This window comes from Olea europaea, chromosome 11, assembly GCF_002742605.1.
Source record: "Olea europaea var. sylvestris chromosome 11, O_europaea_v1, whole genome shotgun sequence".
NCBI lineage: Eukaryota > Viridiplantae > Streptophyta > Magnoliopsida > Lamiales > Oleaceae > Olea > Olea europaea.
The window spans coordinates 10,974,023-10,998,050 of record NC_036247.1 but is presented as its reverse complement, the minus strand read 5'-3'; the positions used below and the strand labels follow the sequence as shown (position 1 = coordinate 10,998,050).

Here is a 24,028-nt window from a genome sequence, read left to right as displayed (position 1 = left end):
ATATACTACGACACGTAGTAAAAGTTTCTCCTCAACAATTCTCAAAAGTCCTGCTCCATGTGCAGGCCGAGCTAAGGTCGTATGTGCTATGATACTTAGTGAAAATTCCTCCTTAGGAATTCTCAAAAGCCCTACTCCATGTACAGGTCGAGCTAAGGTCGTATGTGCTACGACACTTAGTGGAAATTCCCTGCTCCATGTGCAGGTCGAGCTAAGGTCGTAAGTGCTACGACACTTAGTGAAAATTCATCCTTAAGAATTCTCAAAAGCCCTGCCCCATGTGCAGGCCGAGCTAAGGTCGTATGTGCTACGACACTTAGTGAAAATTCCTCCTTATGAATTCTCAAAAGCCCTGCCCCATGTGCAAGGCGAGTTAAGGTCATATGTGCTATGACACTTAGTGGAAATTCCTCCTTAGGAATTCTCAAAAGCCCTACTTCATGTGCAGGCCGAGCTAAGGTCGTATGTGCTACGACACTTAGTGAAAATTTCTCCTTAGGAATTCCCAAAAGCCCTGCCACATGTGCAGGCTACACAACATTCCATCATCAAAATTCCACGAAAGGATAAAATAAGTAGCGCATAAAAGGTCAAAAATTTTAATACAATAAAATGCGTTCACAAACCAAGTCAACATAAACCATTACAAATGTCAGAACATTAATGTTCAAAAGACTATCCCACCAAAAACCTATGTAGAACTAGGAGGGGGATGGCCTCATTAGCAGCAGTATCTTCATCAGTAGGAGAAATTTGAACTCCGCCTCCTCAGCAAGACACTGGAGCTCCTTTCTCTACAGCTCAACCGCTTCCTCAAGAAATGTCACGTCGAGCCCAGGCCTTTTCCTTTGGATATGTTTAACCACCTCCTCCAGAGCCACGACATATGAGTCCTGGGCCAAGGCATCAAATTCAGATGATGACTTCTAGAGCTCAACCGCCTTCATAGCCTTTGTCTCTGCCTCCTCTGCTCTCTTGGTCGCAGTCCTCACCCTCTCATTCGCCTCTCTGACCTTGGTCACAGCCTCCTCAAGCCGGGCTCACTCCTCTTCAAATCTCTTCCTTTCCTCTTTAGCCCGACTTCTAGCCTCCTCCTCTAAGGCTCTCAAGGCCCTGATCTCTCCCATTAACCTCTCTTCTTGATCAAGCCTGGAGTTTAGCTCGACCCCCATCCGATTGAGCTTCTCCTCATACTCCTTTTCTTTCGAAGCGAATTGGGCCTTCTCAGCCTCCATGCTGCTGTAAAGGTTGAAGGCTTGGTCCTTAGCTTCCTTCAGCTTATCAAGTTCGGACTTCACCTATTCAAAAAAAAATTATTAGTCAAATAGTTACATGAAATCAGAAGTCCTGACATATAACGAACTGAGAATAATTCTTTATCAGCCACCGCCATCATATACAAAATAGAGCGGTGGCCATGGAGCTGTGTTGTCACTAAAGCCTCACCGATGGGCATTTCGATCAAAAAATGTTGTTCCCTCTCGCCCTAGCTCCTAGTAAATAGGTTCGCGGAGTCTCTAAGAGATGGAATAAGTACAGCAGTAACCTCCCTCGAAGGTGAGGAAGCTCAGAGATAGTCAAGGAAAATTTCAGGCCTATGGCTTATAAAGCTGTCCACATTGGGTCTCTGCAAGTCCGGACACCTATCCCTTGACTTGCCAGAACTAGTGCCGGAAAAAGAGGGAGCGATCAGAGCTGGCGAAGAAAGGGTTGGAGAGGGCAGAGTGATGGTGACCATAGGAGATGAGCTCAGAGAAGGCACTGCCTCAGGAACATCTGGGACTACCAGAGTCGAAGTCCGGTTCCTCTTCAACGGGACCTCCTCCTCTATATTCTCAGAACGGCTCTCAGACCTACATGGGACATCTCTCTTCTTTGCCTTTGCTGGAGCTGCAACCTTGGCCGCCTTGTACCCCAACATTTCTGTGCTGTGTGCTGAAAATACCACAAGAAAGTATATATCTCAACTTAAATCACCCAACATCTACCTGAACTGGCAGGGACTGATGTGGACGCTATAGCCGCAGAAGGTCCTGAAACCACAGTTTGAATCAGGCCTGCTTGGAAGAGATTGGAATTTGACAGCAAATACTTGTAAGACCTTTGTCTCTTTGGCAAGGCCCGAACTGCTTCAGCTCTCCTTTGAGTGTCCTTAGTCAGAATGGGCCTCCTGTAAGCTGCACAATAATATAACAAAATCATTAGCTCAGCCCCGAATGTCACCTCGGTCAAAGCACCAAAAGGCAGTTACTTACATAGCGAGTGATAAAGTACAGGGACGACGTCATCCCTATTCACCTCGGCAAAATGAAACTGTCACTCTCCCAACACATAGAAGAATTCTTCCTTCCATTTCTTAATTGAGGATGGGGTATCTAAAACTAAAGAACCTCCCGTTCTTGGCCTAACACTAGTATACCATCAGCCCGTGTTCCTCCCATCCTCCTTAAAAGTAAACAATGAATTAAACTGCTCTACTATAAGCTCGGGATTACTTAGCCTATCCTTTAAGATGAGTGTAGTGATCAGTGTTCGCCACCCATTTGGACATAACTGAGTGGGAGCTATACCCCAAGAAGACAAAAACTTCCAAATGACTTTAGGAATATGTAGCCTAAGCCTGGCTTATAGGACAGCAGAATTTGGAGCAACGCATCCCATAGGGAGAGCATTAGCACGGTTGGAAGGTTCTGGAATTATCATAACTACCGAGCTCGGAATGTTATATTTCGCCCGCCAACTACCTAACATGTCACCCGTTACAACCGACATGTAAGAACTGACTCCATATTCTACCTGGTCATTTCCCTCACTACCCCTATGAAAACCTAACTCCTCACCCCTCAGATCCCCCTGTCTTGCTCCACCTCTCCGAGGTGAACCAAGGTAACCGGATTGGCTATCGAGAGTGTGATGGGGGTGAAAATTTCCCTACACTCAGACGACGAGCTAGAAGTCAAAGAGACAGATTCTTCCAGCTAAGTTCCCCAGGAATGTACTCTGGACTCGTCCAAACTCATATAAAGATCGAAAAGAAAGTGCGAACAGGAAGGACGAAGAGAAAAAGTGAAGGAATACCTGAGAAATCGAAGGAAAGACAACCTTAATCAAAAGGAAAGTATAGCATACTGGGAGTGTCCTACTACCTTAGAGAGAAAATTACATAAAGTGAAAAGGAGAAATGAAAGGTTAAAATGAACTTAAAAGGAAGAGAAGTCAAAGGGTCTCAATTCGGACCATTCATCCAAAAAATGAGGGACAAATCAACGGGTTAAAATGTTGGGCAGCCTAAACGGTGCAGTCTCTTTATGAAGCTTCTCAAAAAAGCGATCTAAAATGTTGTACAGCTCACCCCTATTAGAACATGTCACTCGGCACCGCAATAATTACACTTCTCGAAAGAATCAGTTGAGTAAAAATGTCAGCTCCCCCTTACGGTAGAACTGACTTGGGTGGTGACTATTGACTACCAAACTCTGATCTAACAAAAACAATTCATTAGCCCCACCTCAGACAGATGTGAATTCGATCGCTGCTCCCAGCTTAGACTTGCCCGCCGTTATCTCGAAAAAATATCATGATTACCCCCTGTGACTTCACCCTATCAATCATGCACACTTGCCACAAGTGATGTCACAGCCGCCCAAAACCACTTATCCAAAGCCTTGAATCCCAAGCCCCTTGCAAGTTATCATCACCTGGGAAAAACATTGGCACATGGTCACCGGCTTTATCGACCAATCATAGGAGGATTCGACGACCCCAGTTCCAAGCTCGGTACTGTAGTTGATTTAATGTAATTTCGATCGAAACCATGTATAAATAGTAGAGTAAAAGTCCTTTGAAGGGCAAGGAAAAGTACATACAAAATCAGAATCTAATTACTTTTTCTCCATACATTTTGTAATCCTATGTAACAATAAATTGCCCTCTTTTTCTTAAAGTTGGCTTGAGATTAGCCTTGCTAATTTCAACGTCAACAAGTTTAATTCACATTTGACACAATACAAAGTAAATTAGCATCACGCTTCACTTGTATTGACTAAACATAAAAATATAAATTCATTTTAAGAACACAACAACCGATAAATTGAATTAAAAGTGACGACAATTCAAAAAGGTGACAGAAATTTAAAAAAGCGACAAATTATGTTCGTTTTTACAGTTGTATAGAAAACGAAATTGAAAAGATTCGCCCATTTGCTCAATAAAATGTGCATCAAGTAACAACAAAAATCAAGCAAGAGTTCACAGACACCGCTTAATATAGAATTTCAAATGGTCACTGTCACGCCCCTATCTGAACCGCCTCGAAATTCCCATCACCACACATTTCGACCCGATAGACACCCATCCGAAGTGTTTTCGAAGTGATCTCACCAATGTCGATGACCTGATAGCACACTGAGAGACATAGACGATCTTACTGAACTGATCGAAGCGCCCTCGCCCCTGAGGCCGAGGCGAAGTGGACCTCTATCAGAAGATCAGCCGCCAATTTCAGAAAAAGATTTTTGCCAAGATCTTCTATGCAACTAAGGTTTAAATTGATTTGACGTCTCCATGAGGCTAGTTGATGTGACTTATCAACTTTATGTCAACTTAACTCGAGAGAAACAAACTGTCCGCCCACTCTATAGACGTGGCTGATTGACACCTATGAGCGGACGACTCATACTATCAAATGCATACACGTGGCCCACATCCAACTGTTCATCCCACCGATAAATACCCAAGGTTTGGCAAGAGGCAAAGGTAATGAAACTCTTACTACATAGCACTCTATAGCAAGTTTATAAATATTCTCTCCTCCCCCTTATTTTTATTTTCCACAACCTCTGGGCACTGTTCCGACCACCTAAACCTAACTTGACCATTAGAGTGTATACGACCGCCACTACCCCGTTGGTCCCGGCCATGTGCGTCTGACCGTGTATTGATTGTGTAGTAGCTATCGGTTGGCCACGTGGAAGGTCCAATTTTTGAGGTCAACAGATTGGCGTCGTCTGTGGGAAACACTTCCCATTGAAAGTCCTGCATTCTCCACCGAAGAAATCACCGAAAAACTAGCGACTAACCCTGAAAAGGGCACATTCTTGCAAAAGAACAAAATCGAGTTACAATCTAAGTTCTCACCACCCTTGAAAAAGAGATAGGATGAGTTATAACCATGAAGACGACAACCCCATGAGAGATGCCTCAGAAGAAGAGGTGCTCCATAATAATGTCACTCACCAGAGACCTCATCACCGGCGTCGCCGAGGCGCAAGAACAGCCGTGCTCACTAAAGGGATGGCTCAAATAGCAGCGGGCATAAGGGACATCATAGCTCAGAATATGGCGATGCATGAACTTCTCATGCAAGCCCAGGGTCATCAAGGCTACCAAATGCCCCAAAGATCTTATCCGGTGCTAGAAGCCCCTGTATCTCACTCCCGAGGCCACATGAACCGACACACAGAATGCCCCCTCGAAAGAAAGATGAACGTCGAAGCCACATCTTATGTGCAAGGGAGCCAACCATCGGAACCACACTTAGAGGACAATTTTCCTCAAGAATATGGGGAACAAAGGTCGACAAGCATCTTCGACCGGATAGGAGAGGATCCTAGTAATAGGGTCTGCCCAGTGAAAAGATCAGTTCGACCAGATCAGGAACAAGACTAGGCTCCTCCTCCTCCTAGAAATAGGAGGGATAGGAGGAACCTAGTCGATTGGGAAAGTCGAGGAGAAGCACCTCCACCTCCCCAGAGCATTCAAGATGATGAAGGGTCAGATGGACCCCACCGATCTTATGAGATTGACGATGATGATGATAACCTCCCTTTCTCAAGGGAGATCCGAAGCTTTCCAATGCCAGCAAATCCCAAGTATGAAGGAAAGGGGGACCCGAAGAAGTACCTCACCAAGTACATGACACAGATGAGCCTAAGGGGAGCATCGCCCGCTTTGAAATGCAGAGCCTTTCATTTAACACTAGGCGGAGCCGCCGAAGTGTGGTACAGCAGGCTTCCTCCCTTAAGCATTAGAAGTTGGCCAGATTTGAAGAAAGCATTCTTGAACCAATACCTCTCACGTAGAGAAGGAGAGACACCAGTGCAATGCCTGCAAGATATAAGGCAGGCCCCTGGGGAGACGCTAAAAAGTTATCTCGCCAGGTTTACAGACGAAATCACCTACTGTAAAACGGGTCACTGACAGAGAAGCCCTTTCAGCCCTGAAAGGCGGGCTCAACATGAACACTTTGTTCTGGAGGGACGTGCACAGCAAGAATCCCTCCACCTATGACGAACTGGTGGAAATGATGAGAGTGGAAATTGTGAGTGAAGAAATGATTGATCATCGCAACTGTGCCACACAGGGACTCTCTCCACCTCAGAGATAGGTAGGTCGAGGACCCACAGCACACCTTGTTACTCAGCAATGGACTCAAGCAGGTCATACAATAGCTCCCACCTCCGGACAGGCACTGGCTTCCACCACATTGAACGCAGTGCCGGTGTTGGCAAATGAGAATGCTCCTACCGAAGCAGGACCATCCGGAAGAGCTGATAAGAAGAAGAAGAAGAAGAAGAAGAAGAAGAAGAAGAAAAGGTCAAACAAACCCTTGGAAGGGGCAAGGTTTTTACGTTCCATCAGCTCTATGGGCATGACACTAGTGAGTGTCGAGACGCCAATCGACGCCCTGATCGAAGCAACCCACACCCTTCCAGTAGGAACGAATATCCTTGCAGATCCGCCTCCCCGAGCAGGGGAGAAAGAGGGCACAAAGAGCAATCACCTCGGAGAAGAGAATCAAGGGACCGAGGTCAATCTAGACAGAGAAACCAGGTCCAAGTTTCTGGGAGCCAGGTCATCAGGGAAATCGATACCATCATTGGGGGACCCCACATCGATGGCAACACTAGGAATGTCCAAAGAAATTATTCAAGGAAAGCAAAGGACCCACCAATGATCACTTACATTGTCAACAAGTCGCAAGCAGCCAATAGGATGAACCCAATCACCTTCTCCCAGGAAGACGCAAAGGGGGTTCACCACCTCCATTGTGATGCATTGGTTGTAAGAGCCGTAGTGGCTAGAAACGGACTGAAACGCATGCTCGTTGACAATGGCAGTTCAGTGAACATATTGTTCGGCTTCACTTTTGACAAAATGCAAATTGAACATGGGTTGATCCCCATGACCGACCCACTATTCGGATTCACGGGCGACAACATCATCCTACGAGGGCGGGTCACTCTACCCGTCGAGATGGGTTCGGCACCCCTAGTGGCCCAACACTTCATGGAATTTTTGGTGGTAGATCACAGATCGGCCTATCATGGAGTATTGGGCAGACCCACTTTGAAAGATCTTTGGGCTGTCACATCCATCCACTACTTGTGCATGAAATTTCCAACTGAACATGAGATTGCTACGGTCCGAGGCGATCAGGTGGGCTCTAGGGCATGCTACTTAAACTCGTTGTAAAAATCAGAGCCCCGAACTGTTAACGTAATCCTAACTGAGGTTCCTGCTGAAATCAGTACAGACGTGGAAATGCTTGACGTCCCTGAACAAGGGCATACCTCTGAACAAGAGGAAGACATTGACAAGGAAGAGGCCACTAAACAAGGGCACCCTCTTAATGAATTAGATTCCCGAATAATTGACTCTGAACCAAATGCAACCCTGATGGAAGAACTGGAAACTTTCTCCGCCAACCCAGATGACCCCAGTCGGGTCTTGCGCATAGGGAAGGCGCTATCCCCCGAAGCAAAAGAAGAGATGATAAACTTCCTGAAAAGGAATTTGGATGTCTTCACTTGGAAGCATGAAGACATGGTGGGAATAGGTCCAAGGATCAGTTGCCATCATCTTAACATCAACTCCTCTTGTGCCCCCCATCGACAGAAGAGACGTGCACTCAACCCGGAGAGGTACGAGGCACTGAAAGACGAAGTGAACAAACTTAGCCGCAGTGGTTTCATAAGGGAGGCCATCTATCCAAAGTGGATATCCAACCCGATCCTGGTGAAAAAGCCCAGCAGAAAATGGAGGGTATGCGTAGACTTCACAAACTTAAATAAGGCATGCCCTAAAGACAACTTCCCACTTCTAAGAATAGACCAACTTGTGGATTCCACTGCTGGACATGAACTACTGAGCTTCATGGATGCACACTCGGGGTATAACCAGATACCCATGTTCCGACCTGATGAGGAAGCTACATCGTTCATTACGGACAGAGGTCTGTATTGCTACAAAGTCATGCCCTTCGGGTTGAAGAATGTCGGAGCTACATATTAGAGATTGGTCAACATGACATTTGCCGAACTCATTGGCAAAACCATGGAAGTCTACATGGACGACATGCTAGTCAAAAGCCTCCAGGTAGCCGAACATGTAAGTCACCTCGACCAAACTTTACAGATACTTAGAAAGTACAATATGAAATTGAATAATCGGGTCAATTCTTGGGATATATTGTCAATCAAAGAGGAATTGAAGCAAATCCAGTGAAAATAATGGCCTTGCTACAGATGAGGTCACCTCAGAAACCAAAGGAGGTCCAAAGCCTCAATGGTCGGATAGCCGCACTCAGTCGCTTCATCTCCAGGGCCATAGATAAAAGCTTGCCTTTCTTTAATGTGCTGAAACAAGGAATGAAATTCTAATGGACTTCGAAATGTGAGGAAAGCCTTCCAGGCGCTAAAAAAGCACCTCGAAGAGGCGCCCCTCTTATCAAAACCTCAACCGAATGAGTCACTACTACTGTACTTAGCTGTTTCAAACGTGGCGGTCAACGCCATCCTGGTCAGAGAAGAAAGTGAGCACCAGTTGCCAGTGTACTATGTCAGCAAAGCACTTTTCCCAACTGAAACACGCTACCCAGACATGGAAAAACTAGCACTCGCCCTTATCACAACCTTAAGAAAACTGAGGCCGTACTTCCAGACCCACTTAATTCAAGTTCTCACCAACTTCCCACTGAAGCAAGTGATGCAGAAAACAGACGCATCAGGACGCCAACTAAAATGGACAATCGAGCTCAATGAGTTTGATCTAATGTTCCGACCTCGACACGCCATCAAGGGCCAGGCCCTTGCTGATTTTATGGTTGAGTTTGCCAAAACCCCAGAAATGGAGGCAATAATGTAACCAGCTGAGCCCCCCACATGGAAACTTTTCGTTGATGGGTCCTCAGGAGAGACTGGCTCAGGGGCAGGGATTGTCTTGGAAAGCCCGAAAGGCCACAAGCTAAACTGCGCAGTAAGGTTTGGCTTCAAAGCCTCGAACAACGCCATTGAATACGAGGCCCTTCTGGCAGGTCTTAGACTTGCTAAAGAGATGCGGGCCAGAAGGCTCCTTGCGAACAGCGATTCTCAACTTATAGTGAACCAGGTCAATGGGAACTTCACGGCCAAGGACAATAGCATGGTTGCATACTTCAAGTTGGTTCTGGACCTAGTTCCTCATTTTGAAAGGTTCGAACTCACTCAAGACTCAAGTCCCCCGCCTAGAAAATACACATGCAGACGCCCTTTCAAAACTGGCCAGCAGTAAGGATTCAGAGCTTTTAAAGGTTATCCCTATTGAGAACTTATCAAAGCCCTCCACCTCCGGAGGTGAAGAGGTGCTATGGATAGAAGGCACCCCATTATGGATGCAGCCTATCATCACCTATCTGAAAGATCAATCCCTGCCTACCTTCAGAAACGAGGCGCGGAAGTTAAAAAGAAGGGCTACACATTTCGTCCTACAAGAAGATACCCTTTACAAAAGAGGCTTCGCCTTGCTACTTCTCCGATGCGTGGGAGGTGAAGAGGCCACATACATACTCAGGGAAATCCATGAGGAAATCTGCGGAAATCACTCCAGAGGAACGGCTTTGGCACACAAGGTTCTCCGTTAAGGCTACTTCTGACTGACCCTGAAAAGGGAGGCATGCCAGTTTGTCTAGAAATGCGACAAGTGCCAGTGCTTCTCAAATATTCAAAGGCAGCCTTCTCAGAGCCTCTCCGTAGTAACCAGCCCCTGGCCATTCGCCAAGTGGGGTATTGACTTCATTGGTCTCCTCCCAACAGGAAGAGGAAGCGCAACTTTCGCCATTGTCGCCATTGATTATTTCACTAAGTGGGTCGAGGCTGAACCCCTTGCCAAGATCACCGAGGCAAACACTACAAAATTCGTCTGGAAAAACATCATTTGTAGGTTTGGCATTTCCCACTCCTTTGTGTCCGACAATAGAAGACAGTTCGACAACAGGAGGATGCGAGAATTGTGCGACGAACTGGGTATTAAGAAAGACTTCTCAATGCCTCATCACCCTCAGGCAAACCGACAAGTTGAGGCAGTGAACAAAACTATCAAGCATGCCCTGAAAAGGAAGCTTGACACCTCAAAAGGGGCCTGGGTAGACGAGCTCCCCCACATCCTCTGGGCCATCAGAATATCTAGCCGAACTGCAATAGGGGAAACACCATTCTCAATGACCTACGGGGCCGAGACCATGAGCCCGATCGAGGTCGGGGTCCCATCACACCGTCGGATACACTTCAATGAGATCAACAATGACGAAGCTCGAATAAGCGAGCTCTACCTCCTTGAAGAAAGGAGGGATGCTTCCTAAGTGAACTTGGCAAAATATCATCGAAAGATGACCCGCTATTATAACTCCAAGGTCAAAAATAGAACACTCCGCTTTGGGGACCTCGTCCTCAAAAGGGTCTTCCAATCTTCAAAACCAACAGGGTCAGGAGTGTTTGGACCGAACTGGGAGGGCCCTTACCGCATCCGCAAAGAGTCCCGACCTGGCACTTTCGAAATTGAAGACATGGCAGGAAGGACACTACCTCGTCAATGGAACATCGAACACTTGAGGAAGTATTATCAATGATGAGCCTTAATTCTGATTCGATCTCAATCTGTCTAATGAATGGGTTTTCCGATCTGATCTCCGTTGTAAATTTCGTGGCTTACTAAGTGCTCAAATTGCCTTGGTAAAGTATGGTGTAATTTGTCAAAGTAATGAAACTTCGGTTCTTTGCCACATCCGTTAGTAAATAGTTTCCTCAGTTCTTCAATATGTTTACTTAAGTGATCGATCTCAAATTGTTAACCGTTTAGCGTTAAGAGTCGCTTCATGTTCGCTTAAGTGATTCAACTTATATTAACTTGAGTGGTCCGATCCTTAATTATTAACTGGTTATTGTTACGAGGCGCTTAGTCTGATGTTTGTTATTCATACAAGTATAAACGGATCCAAAAGGTAAGAAAGCAGAAGCACAAATACTTAGCAAAAAATTTCATTTCATTTAATGAGAATTGAAGTACAAGAGGCCGAAGCCATTACAAAAGATGGCCCTATTCTAGTGGAGGGACCTCTGCTTCAATCGCTTCTGCATCGGCCACCTCCGGGGCCTCCGGAGCTTCTTCGACAAGCTTATCAAGCTGACCTCCAGTTGGTCCCTCGAACTCTGCCTCCAAAGAGGAGATGTCCAGAGTAGGTTGGACCTTTTTAGTCGAACCAATAAGCCTTGGGCACTCCAAGAGGCCCAAAAATTGGCGAAGTCATCGTACAGGAGATGATCTTCGAAATGGTCGATGAAGTTCTGAACTGCCACCTCCCCTGCAGACTTTAACTCCTCCTTCAAGGAGGCAATCTCCTCAAACTAAGCCTCTACCTTCTATCTTAGCTCCGCCTTCTCTTTGTTTGAGGCCTCCAGAGCTTCGATGGCGAGCTTGTGGTGCTCGTTGGCGTGATCAACTCGCCAAGTCATAGCAGCCACTTGGCACTCCACCTCGTGTAACTCCTTCTTCAGTCGCTCCACCTCTGCTTTGGTGGCAGTTAACTGGGCCTCGACCTCCTTCTTCCCCTCCTCCGCCTACGTGGCCTTGGCCCGGGCCTCTCGCATGGCATCCCCATATTGCATCACCTCCTCGAGGTGCTTGGCGAGGTCCTCCTTCTTAGAGTTCAGATCCTTCACCAGGCCCTCGAGTTGGATGCTTATACTCAGGGCCCGAGCCACGCAGGCGCTGTTGGCAGCCACTAAGTCTTCAACTGTGCAGGAGGCGATGTGGTCCCTCCACTCCTCGGTCCAGTATTTGTTGTGGACCACCGCCACTGCAGCTGTTCCTGGAGGAAGGGCCTCCAACACTTCCCTCATCGGCTCCTCCGAATTTGTGCCCAGAAAGTCAACCTCCTTAAAGGGGGCCCTCTTCCTCTTCTGCTGCCCCGGCACTTGAGCGATTGGCATGGCAACAAGTGGTGTTGTGGCCGGGGCAGTGGCAGCCTCAGATGGCGCAGGCCTCTTCTCCGGAATGGCCACCCCGGTTGGAATTGTGGTCTGCTTCAGAACAGGGGGTGGCCTCGCCACAGTTGGGCGTTTTGGAGGGACGGCGCTCTTCTTGCCCTTACTCCGTAGATCAGCCTCTGGGTCCTTCGGTACCTCCTCCTCCATCGGAGGCTGAAGTCTCTTACTGGCGTCCACCAGATCCTCCATTTGCTTCTTGTAGGAGAAGGAGGATGCCTTCAGTGCCCATGCCTCTGCCATCATCCTCTGGATGGTCTTAAAGTCGGGGCGCACGGGTATCTTCTTATTAAAATTGTCTGCAAGGAACGAATGATGAATTAGTACAAGTGTTAAAAGATCATAATAAAGGGAAAAGACTTCGGTCCAGTTACCTTGGGATGCCATCAAGTCGTGTGTAACGAAGTGTATGTTCTTTTGGATCAGCCGAATGTATGACCTCTTCTTTTGAGGCAGCTAATAGATGATGTGGATGGTTTCGAAGTCTTTGGAATACAGTTCGCAGAAAGAGTACCGACAAAAGAAATGCAAATATTAGTCATGGTTTGAACCGAAGTGAAATATAAAGAAAAGTAACTACTATACTCACTAAGTGTTGAGTATTTCGTCGGGATCATAAGAGGTGCCGGGGAGTTTCCCTCCATTGTGTCCCATCACCCAGTGGCCCAGCACCACGAACTCTTCCATTCTTTGATGGAGCTCGATAGATCGAGCATGAATGGAGTGTGAGAACCCCATGAAGTAAGGTAGTACCACCCCATGGTCTTATCCTCCCCCTCGACAGTTACCTTAGGTATGTAAAAGGTCTGGAAGACGGAGAGGGGCATCTCCACCCCTAGTGACGCCTCTTTCCACAACATCCAGGAGCCCACCATTTGGCTCCAGGAGTTCGAATTGAGTTGCGTCGGGGCTAGCCTGTAGGATCTAAGTACATCCTAAAGAAACGTTGAATTGGTAGCCTAAGTCCGGCCCTAAGGATCGCCTCACTAATGGCCACACAACCCGACCTAGGGTAGCAGGCCCTCTCTTCGGGTTCGGGAAGGATCAGATCTATGCTATCCGGGATTCCATACTCTACCCTAAGTCTCTCCAGGTCAGCCTCTCTTAGTTTAGATGAGTAGTCCGACGCCCCCCAGTGTACAGAAGTGTCTGCTGGGCTATCCGATCGCTTCCATATATTTTCCCCCTATTATCACCTCGGCTATTTCTGAAGAGGTCGCCACAATGGGCTCGTCCATCCTCACTAGTTCTAACCCCCTTCCCGAACCAGAACTCCCCTTAGAAGCCATTTTTCAGAAGTTAAAAATCATAAAAGGTACTGAAACTTACAAGTTTGAAGGTTTTCCTAACCGAAAATGGTGTAAGGTCGCCGAATGTTGGTATTTCTCGTCGGAAGTTCAAGTTTCTCGTCGGAATTGCTTAGAAAATGCCGAAAACCGCAAATGGCTTGAGAGCAAAGTGTATTGTCTATTTTCGCAAGGGTAGAAAGTTTGAGAAAAGCTCAGAGTCCGCCTTTTATAGAAAGACCCAGCCGATCTCCACCTTTGAATTCAATTGCGATCGATCTAAGTCATTCGTTGCATCTTCAATCTAGGTCATTGAAATGAAATGCCAGATTTGATCTACGTCCAAGATGTCGTTGTGACCTTCACGCTCTCTTAAAACGGGTCATCTCAGTCATCACCAGCCGTCAATAATAAGTAGCCGCAGCAGCCTTTTAGGAGAATGGGCATGGTACCCAACTGTCACCTTGGAAATACGCAACAGTTGTCAAATCATTTGACGTCTGAATCGCCTCGGATGAGCTCCTCACTCAATTTTACAAAGCTTAGACGCACCTGACACGAAGTCCCGTGTGGGTCATTGATAAGAGTGTAAAATACCATATTTTCCCCTCTTAACTATTGCATTCATGTGATTATATTATGCCAAAATGCACTCATTACTCTTATATTTTGGTTTAGGTTGCATTTTGGTGAAAAAAATGAAATTCGAAAGAAACAAGTGAAAAATGAACAAAGTAGAAGAGAACGAAAGTTCGGGGACTAAAGTGCAAATGATCCAAACTTGTGTCTAAGATTATGATGAAGATTTGAAAGTGTTAGAGGTCAAGTGGATGAGGAAAGAAGTCAAAGGGATGAAATAACATCAAAGTTTGATCAATACATCAATTTCCAATCGAAAACTAACACACCAGCTTTTAGTCTCATGTTGGGACCCATTTTTGACACGGAAGATGATCAAATTGGGAGATGACTCTTGAATAAAAATTGTGGCCCTTTGAGTTAGCTATCCAATGAAACTTGAATCACCTCAATCGGACATCGTAAAAGAAAGTTATGATTAAAACACTGAAAGCTATCTGGCAGAACCATGCAGTCGCATGCCTTTCTACTATGCGGTCGCACACACCTATACCGAGAATTGAAGAGGCTGAAAGTTCATAACCATGCGACCGCAATGACAATAACAATGCGGTCGCATAGTGTTTTTTGGGCGGCCGAATCTCTGTTTCCTTATACGATTGAATCTCTTATGGTAACCTAATTTTCACGGGATATAAAAACCCAAAACCACCCAGGACGAAGGGAGACGCCCCCAGACGTATTTCTTTCATCTTGGTGCTCAAGAAACTCCATGGAAAACTAAGGAACTTGGTGAAGCAACGAAGGATCTCAAGCGATTTTGATGATTTCGATATCTTTAATTCATGTAATTGAGTTTTTCATTATTAAACAATTTTAGAATCGAATTTCCATATCTTGAATATGTTTTTGACATTAGTTTAACAATTATTAGAATTTCCATAGATTCAGTCATACCTTCTCTATCGAATATTCGAAATACTTGTTGAATTACAATTTGAATTATTTATTGTTGAGATTATTTTAACTTTTATCAAATCCTTCATAGATCTAGCCATGTTCCTTCTATCGAATGATTGAAATAATTATTGAATTTTAATCTTAATATTACTTTATTGGCGAATTGATTATTGCCTTATGCTTGATGTATATGGTCGATCTTTGATCTTGTTCCAATAAAAAAAATGTGCGAATGTGATATAGAAAATCTAGATTCTAGCAATATAATTGGAATTAAATTGGACTTTATTGTTAAATCTTCCAATTAGAGAGTTGGGAAGAAAATCTCTAATTGAGGAAAAATTTATGAATTATTGATGTCGATTGATCCAATCCAATGGGGGAATTCCGACGCTTCACTTATGTCGCATATTGATAATTAATTTTTATTCCAAGTGAAAAATCATTCCCACATAAAATTACGAAAACCTTAGTTTGTTTGATTTTTTGAGAAAATTTCCATCTCCCTGTGGATACGACACCCCAAAGCTGTACTACAATCACCGCGTTATACTTTGGGCGTAATCAGTCATCGCTTCGGCCACTTCGTTCTCTTCTAAACTTTACAAAATTTTATCCATCTCCCAACGCGTCGTCCCCTGTGGGTCAGCGCACCGGTAGCAGATGAGCTCCTCACTCAACTTTACAAAGTGTAGACACACCTGACGTGAAGTCCCCTGTGGGTCATCACCTCGACTGATGTGTTCCCTCCTAAGCTTTACAAAGTTTTAGCCATCTCCCAACGCGTCGTCCCCTGTGGGTCAGTGCATCGGTGGCAGATGAGCTCATCACTCAACTTTACAAAGCTTAGACGCACCTGACACGAAGTCTCCTGTGGGTCATCGCCTCGGCCGTTGCGTTCCCTCCTAAGCTTTACAAAGTTTTAGCCATATCCCAACGCGTCGTCCCCTGTGGGTCAGCGCACCGGTGGCAGATGAGCTCCTCACTCAACTTTACAAAGCTTCGGCATGCCTAACGCGAGTCCCCTGTGGGTCATAGTCTCGGTCGTCACATTGACCTTGTTTCCTACTAATCATCCATTCTTGCAGCGCTTTGACCTCACATCGGTTATTGTTTCCCTTACGCAGTAACGAAGCTTTGGCGCATCTGCCTAAGATCATGGTTTCGGTTACTGCAGAAGATCGACCCACAAGCTCCACAAGCTCCCACGAGTCGCGGTCCCCAGTATCGAGGCATTCACATCCGATCAAGAAAGCAAGTCCACCCATGATATAAATATTCATACCTAGACCTGGGGGACCACTGTTACGCCCCAATCTGAACGGCCTCGAAATTTCCACCACCATAAATTCCGACCTGATAGACACCCATCCGAAGTGTTTTCGAAGTGATCTCACCAAAGTCGACGACCTGATAGCACACTGAGAGACATAGACGATCTTGCTGAACTAACCGAAGCGCCCTCGCCCCTGAGGCCGAGGCGAAGTGGACCTTTGTCAGAAGATCCACCGCCAATTTCAGAAAGAGATTTTTGCCAAGATCCTCTATGCATCTAAGGTTTAAATTGATTTGACGTCTCCATGAGGCTAGTTGATGTGACTTATCAATTTTATGTCAACTCAATTCGGGAGAAACAAACTGCCCGCCCACTCTACAGACACGGCTGATTGACGCCTATGAGCGGACGCCTCATACTGTCAAATGCATACACGTGTCCCACATCCAATGGTTCATCCCACCTATAAATACCCAAGGTTTGGCAAGAGGCAAAGATAATAAAACTCTTACTACATAGCACTCTATAGAAAGTTTATATATTTTTTTTCCTCCCCTTTCTTATTATTTTGCACAACCTCTGGGCATTGTTCCGACCACCTAAACCTGACTTGACCGTCGGAGTGTATACGGTCGCCGCCACCCCCGCTGGTCCCGACCGTGTGCGTCTGACCGTGCGTTAATTGTGCGCAGGAAGGAATACGTGCAGTAGCTTTCGGTTGGCCACGTGGAATGTCCAACTTTCGAGGTCAACAGTCACCAATAAATCAAACTATTAAACAATGATATACTTACTTGCTGGTCCATGACATATAAAGATTCTAATTTACTTCAAATCCACAGGGAAAATAATATGTGAATAGATTTACCAAAAATCTAGATAAAACTAGGTCTAGAAAAATTAAATTTTTTAAATGAAATGGAAAATATAGAAGAGATCATCAATGATGATACAATGATCATATTTGACAACTGTATAATAAAGATTTAAATTCTGGAATCTCAAAACCCTCGTCCAGAATATACACAGGTATTTCCATTAAATAATTTTCCATAACAAAATTAAGCTCAAATCCCATAATTTCCTGATGAAAATAGTTCAAAACCACGTGCACAAGAGCAATTAACTTAACCCAGAGGCGGATGCAGACATTTGATGTTAATGGGGGAACGATCAAACTTATTAAAAAGTTATTAAAAAATTATGTATACTACATGAACACGTACAAATGATCATTGTCATATATTCACAAATCTCATATATATGTAAAATAACAATTCTCAAAGAATTCCAAACAATCTCACATGTATGATAAATAATAATTTTCATAGATTTTTAAATTAAATATTGCAGATGACTAAATAATCTCAACTCTCACTCTCTCAATTGTTCGATCATCACTGTAATTCTATTCTAATAAAAAAGCCCAACTACCATTGCTGTCCAAATCTGATTTTTGGCTCTAAAACAAAAAGAAAAGAAAAAAAATCTTGAAAGTTGGTGGGTCACTTGACCCACCAGGACCATATATAGGTCCGCCAATGACCCAAAGATTAATTATAACTTCAAATTAAAATACTTGGGACTGAAGAAATTGCGTCTAAAGAACAACATGAAGATAAAATTGAAAACGAATTTTGATGCAGCATTTCACAACTAAAAAAAAGTCGAATGAAGTTTGTCGTGAAAATTACTTTATTCTGTAAGGATGGTACAAACTACATAAGCATGGAAGATTGCACATATTCAATAAAATTTCAGGCTTCACTCCACTTTGATCCCCAATTACTTTATCTGAGCTCACAAACTTATTGCATGTTTGAGCAGCGTCATTTGGTGTGCATGATGATGGTATAGCATCAATTAATTGATCGAAGTGATTCTTGTTGAAAATTTCAACAATGATATTTAATCGGGAACGATGAAGAAAAAACTCCAAAGTTCCTCTTTTGGAATCAATGACAATTTCTATATATTGAGGAGGGTTTTTCTTCGAAAATTGAACCGCGTTTTCTTTTGAGGATTTTGTGTGTGAGAGTGTTCAGGGGTTGGGGAGGTTTTTATAACGTATTAATTATGTTGTTACATTGTTTAATTGATTAAATGGAGCATTAATCAGTGGAAAAATTTACAAATAAAGCATTAGCCCCCATTAATTTTCATTTCATTTCATTTTATTTTTGCTCTTATTTTCAACCATACAATCTTCCATAAAATAATATTACACGTAAATTGAAAACTTTTCCTTCTTTTTGAACCACTTATTTTTCAAAAAACACTATTCCATTCATTTCCATTACCACAAAGTGGGGGCCAAACAGGGCTAAGTATGGAGCAACTCAATTTTTTAGGTTTCAGAATTCAAAGTTCAATTATTAACTAATTCATTAATTATATTTTATTAACTAAATATATTAAAGTCATAATTATACAATTAATGGTTACAGATGTGTACTTACAGGTCACAACTTATTTAATGTTCACATATTATCATAGTATTTGGTCACATGTTATTTCTTGGTCAGAATGAAAAATTTTAATCGATCACAATTTTAAAAATTTATAGGTTACAATTCATGTCAATCACAGATTTTCAAATTAGTTAGTCCCAAAATATTTTTACTTCACAACTTATCGATTTTTTAGATCACAATTAAATAGTTAGTCATAAATAATCAAATAGTTGACTACAAATTAACCAAATAGTTGGTCACGCACCATCACCACCAACACAGCCTAATAGCGCCATCATCACCAACACAACCCCACCACTAGCAACATAGATATGAACACAACCCCAACAACCCACAACCACCAGCCATTTTACTTCCGACGGTGGATTGCTTACAACAGGGTGCACTGAGCGATGCCCAATTCTTCGTTGCAGTTTGTGAGTAGTAGCACCAATACTTCGTACGTAGCCATGCTCAAGCGCCAATGTGCACGAACTGTAGCGAAACGAGGCGCTTGCTATGCTATCGTCTAGCGCAAGGGCGCTACACGCCCTGAAGACCCCAAGAATGGATGGGTAAACATGCGTGAGGAAGTGAAAGAATGGAGAGAGATTTGTGAAAATATATTGGGGTTTGTGGAGTGGAGGTGGTTTTAGGATTTGAAATTGGGTGGGGGTTTGTAAATTTATTTAATTTTATAATAATATTATTAATATTTAAAAATTATATTATCATCTAGTTTTTGTATAAAAAAAACTTTAAATCTGAATTTTAAAGTTGAAATTTAAAAAATCTGGTTGGATATAATTTCCGCTATCTAGATTTGAAAGTTTGAGGAAATTACATAAAAACGGATATTTAAATATTCTAACTCAAAATACAAGCGTGAACTATTTTTAACCAAAAACCAGGTATTAATTGAATTTACCCACCCACCTCACTACAAAACCTAAAATTTTCTCCCCTTGCCCATCTCACTCCGAGGTACTTTTCAAAAACACCTAGTCAAAAAACCACTTTATGACATTGACCAAAAATTTTTTGCCATTCACCAGAAGGGCATTTTGAAAAGTAAATGTCATTTTTGTCCTTATTATGTTTTGTAATTACAAAAACATATCATTTGTTCAAAAGATAATAATATCCTCGTTCAAAAAATTAATAAATCCAAGCACTCTCACTTAAATTTCAAAGTGAAATCACTTTGTTTATCAGATTCTCCAACCAGTTAAAAAGAAATTTCATCTTCCATAACACTGAAATATCACAAAATGATCAAAGGCTTAACAAAAAAATATTACTCACAGCCGGTCCTCAAAATTGGTAAGTATAAATACGTATTTTTACTTTCATTTTAGTTAAATTAGTACATTGTTTGAATTTTTAAATCTTATTTCAGATTATAATTTTAGAAAAATAAACTATTACAGTTTTAAACGGATGTATAATTTTTTTTAGGAAAAACAAGAAAAAAATTCATCTGTTCAATAAAAATCAGCAAAATGAAGAAGTTGGACAGAAAGTCCGGGCCGACTATTAACATCCGGCTCAGACTGTAAACGGCTGTATAATTTTTTTTTAACAAAAATGAGGAAAAAAATTCATCTGTTCAGTAAAAATCAGCAAAATGAAGAAGTCGGACAGAAAGTTCGGGCCGGGTATTAACATCCAGCCCGGACAGTCCGACCAATTTTTTTATATGTGTGTGTCTTATCTAGCATTTTTTTCGTCTTTTTATTCTCGTAATTACAATTTTTTTTAATAAATGACGTTTCTTAATGCAGATATGGGATCAGCTATTATCCTGATTTGTTACTTTGGTAAATTTAAAAAGAGTGGAAATAATCGATGGGTGCGGAAATGGACGAATGAAAGACATGGTTGTATTGCAATTGTGATAACATCAAGTACATCATATGCAGAAATGTACAATGAGATACAAAACTTGCTGAATGTCAATCCCTCTGAGTACGATATGGAATTGAGATTTCTAATGGGCGAGCATACATCCATTTGAATTCCACCTATAATGGTTACTTCTGAAGTTGAAATGAAAGTTTTAATTGAAATGAACCAGAAACGTGCGATTCCTATTCGCGTAAATTTGATGAAGAAGAATGTCCCCGAGAGTGAACACGAAAATTTCGATGGAGGGGATCATAATGTGAATGAGGTTTGGGACACAGTGGAGATAGTTCGTGATGATATTGTGGCTATTCCAGAGACAGTTGCTCTTCACCATGATCTCACTATTACACGCAGAATTTGCTCAGTAGTTCAAGACAACGAAAGAGATAATGACTTTACAAATGAGAATTTGATGGCTTTATCGAGTCGAATGGGAGCTCACAGGCTAGACCAAGTGCACGGTCCTCAAATTGTTCGCGTGTAGTCCCCGATGACGAAGATTTGTATGTCGAGCAACTGTTTGACATGAAGAAAGATTTGTAGAAAGCTGTTCACTCGACTGCTTTGAAACACAATTTTGAGTTTAAAGTGAAGAAATCAAACAAGTCGACTTACACAATTGTCTACGTTAACGACAGTTGCTTTTGGCATTTGCGACCAACGAAAATGGACACGAATGAGTTCTTTGTAGTTCCTAAGTATGCACGAGAACATACTTGCGAAGTGGATATTTGTCGAAATGATCACAGGTAAGCCCGATCATGGTTCATTGGTCGAGAAGTAATGCACAAGTTTCAAGATCCACGAACAATCTACAGACCTTTGGACATCATTAACGACGTTCGTCGAGGGTACGGGGTGGTCATGAGCTATCAGAAGACTTGGAAAGCCAAAGAATGCGCGTTGGAGGACTTGATGAGTTCGATCGAGGCGAGTTATGCTAAATTGACCACGTATTTCTTTGTTTAGATGTTTATTTAATATTTATTTCAAATATTAATTATTCATTTCAATTGTTTAATTAATTATTTAATCAGTTGTTTATTTAATGTCTAACTAATTATTTAATTCAATCATTAATTTTAATTGTTTATTTAATTATTTATCGATTCTTTATCTAATGTCTAATTAATTATTTAATTCAATTGTTAATTTTTCAGTTTATTTAATACTGTTTATTTAATTATTTAAATTATGATTATTGTTTATTTAAATTGGTCAGATTTTGCTATAACATGGGAAGAATTAATACTTGATCGCATTTTTTATTGAGAAGGATGACGAGAATCACTTCAAGTATTTCTTTATGGCTCTTGGACAATGCGTTCGAGAATTTTGAAAAGCAATGCGACCCCTAATCCTAGTCGACGGTAAAACCCTTAAGACGAAATACGGGGGTTAGTTGATTATTGCGACATGTCAAGATGCTAACATCCAAATTTACCCTCTTGCATTCGGTATAGTCGACAAAGAAAATGACCTGACGATGCGTTGGTTTTTCACGAAGTTGAGAGAAGTAATTGGGGATGTCAAGAACCTTGCATTCGTAACCGATCGAGGGCAGTCAATAATTAATGGTATCGCCAAAGTCTTCCTCGAGGCATATCATGGTTATTGTATATACCATATACAAGGAAATCTGAAGACCAAGTATCGAGGCAAGGGCATCGTTACGCTATTTAGGAGAGCTGCGAAGGCTTATAGTTTTCAAGAGTTTGAAAAGTTTATGGTCGAAATAGAAAGTAATGCATGGGAGTATCTGACAAAGATGGGGATCGAATATTGGGCACGATCACATTTTTCAGGACGTCGATACAATATAATGACGTCGAACAATGCGGAGTTGCTCAATGCCTTATTCAGGAAGGATCGAGAGTTACCAATTCTCGCAATGTTTGAGAACATTCGTGACAAGCTACAACAGTGGTTTTATGATCGTCGTGAGGAATCACAGAGTTGCACAAGTGTGCTAACCCCGGTTGAGAAAGATAAACTTTTCAAGACTCTAGAGGTGGCAAGGAAGGTATATGTAGAACCACTGGATCAATTTTGCTTCTCCGTGAGATGTTCGCGTAATTTTGGATACATCGTCGACTTGAATGATAACACGTGCACGTGTAGACAGTTTCAGTTGGAGAGTTTTTCGTGTACACATGCAGTGGCGATGGCTATGTATAGAGGAATTCCATCACACACCTTATGCAGTGCTTATTACACGACTGGTTCTTGGAGAGCAGCATATGCCGAAACTATATTTCTTGTACCGAATGAAGTCGAGTGGGAAGTTCCCGATCACATTCTCTCATTGAATAACTTGTTGCCATTAGCATTCGGCTTACGTACTCATGGACGTACACGTACGTCTAGAATACCATCGACTGGAGAATTTTTCATGCCTCGTAAGTGCGGCAGGTGCGGTACAACAGGACATACCAGAAGATTTTGTACAAGTCAGATCCCTCTGCATGACAACATAATAGATATATAATTGAAATTTATGTAACATTATTTTTAACATTGATATTAATTATTTACGCATATTCTTATTGTTAATTATTAGATTTAATTTTTTTATTTCAATATTTCATTAATTAGTTTCGTAGTATTTGAAGTTTTTTTTTTTTAAACAGTGCATTCTCCACAATATACCCAAACATTATAAATATGTTATGAAACATCTAAATAAACACATAAACTACAAAATAAAAATTAAATATTAGAAAAATAATATACATTTTACAATTATTTTGTAATTACAAATGAATGAATGAAGTATACAATATTTAAACGTTACAATATGTACAATTATTTAAAAAAATACGGCTCCAATATCTACGAATCACCATTAAATTTAAATAAATCACAAGCTAATTTATTTCTCCCATTTTATATCCACGCCTGGTTGATTGCATCAACCTTCTGTGTTACACTTAAAAATTTTATGTACTTGATGGCGTACATGCCGCAATCACCCCCACAATTACAAAATATTGTATTAGCACATTACTGTCTAACTAGAACGTAAGTTGTAAATTAAAAAAATAAAATAACAAACACTTACGATATTTACTGTCTCGTCGTCGTCGTGTTCGGCACGGTGGCCAGTCTGTCCTGCACAGTGATGTTCACTCGTCTGGCAGTATGGGATGATCACAGACACCGACTCCAGATTTTGCTCGAACTGATCTTGTGTCAAGCATGAATGATCGAGGTCATACACATACATAGTCGAATCGACGAATACAATCTCCACTGCAATTTAGTGATGAT

The 24,028-nt window shown here is 42.4% G+C and overlaps 1 protein-coding gene across 1 annotated transcript; it reads left to right on the top strand.

Annotated features, from left to right (window-relative positions):
- Positions 1–22,649: 22,649 nt before the first annotated feature.
- LOC111404454 lies at positions 22,650–23,246 on the top strand. The gene is made up of 2 exons (XM_023033260.1): positions 22,650–22,830; positions 22,918–23,246. The coding sequence occupies exons 1-2, from the start codon at positions 22,650–22,652 to the stop codon at positions 23,244–23,246; spliced, it is 510 nt and encodes a 169-aa protein (XP_022889028.1).
- Positions 23,247–24,028: the final 782 nt, after the last annotated feature.

Coding starts and splice junctions, on each gene's coding strand:
- LOC111404454 (XM_023033260.1), top strand. CDS start 22,650: ATGTTTGAGAACATTCGTGACAAGCTACAACAGTGGTTTTATGATCGT. Junction 22,831..22,917: donor CTTCTCCGTGAGATGTTCGC/GTAATTTTGGAT, acceptor GTACACATGCAG/TGGCGATGGCTATGTATAGA.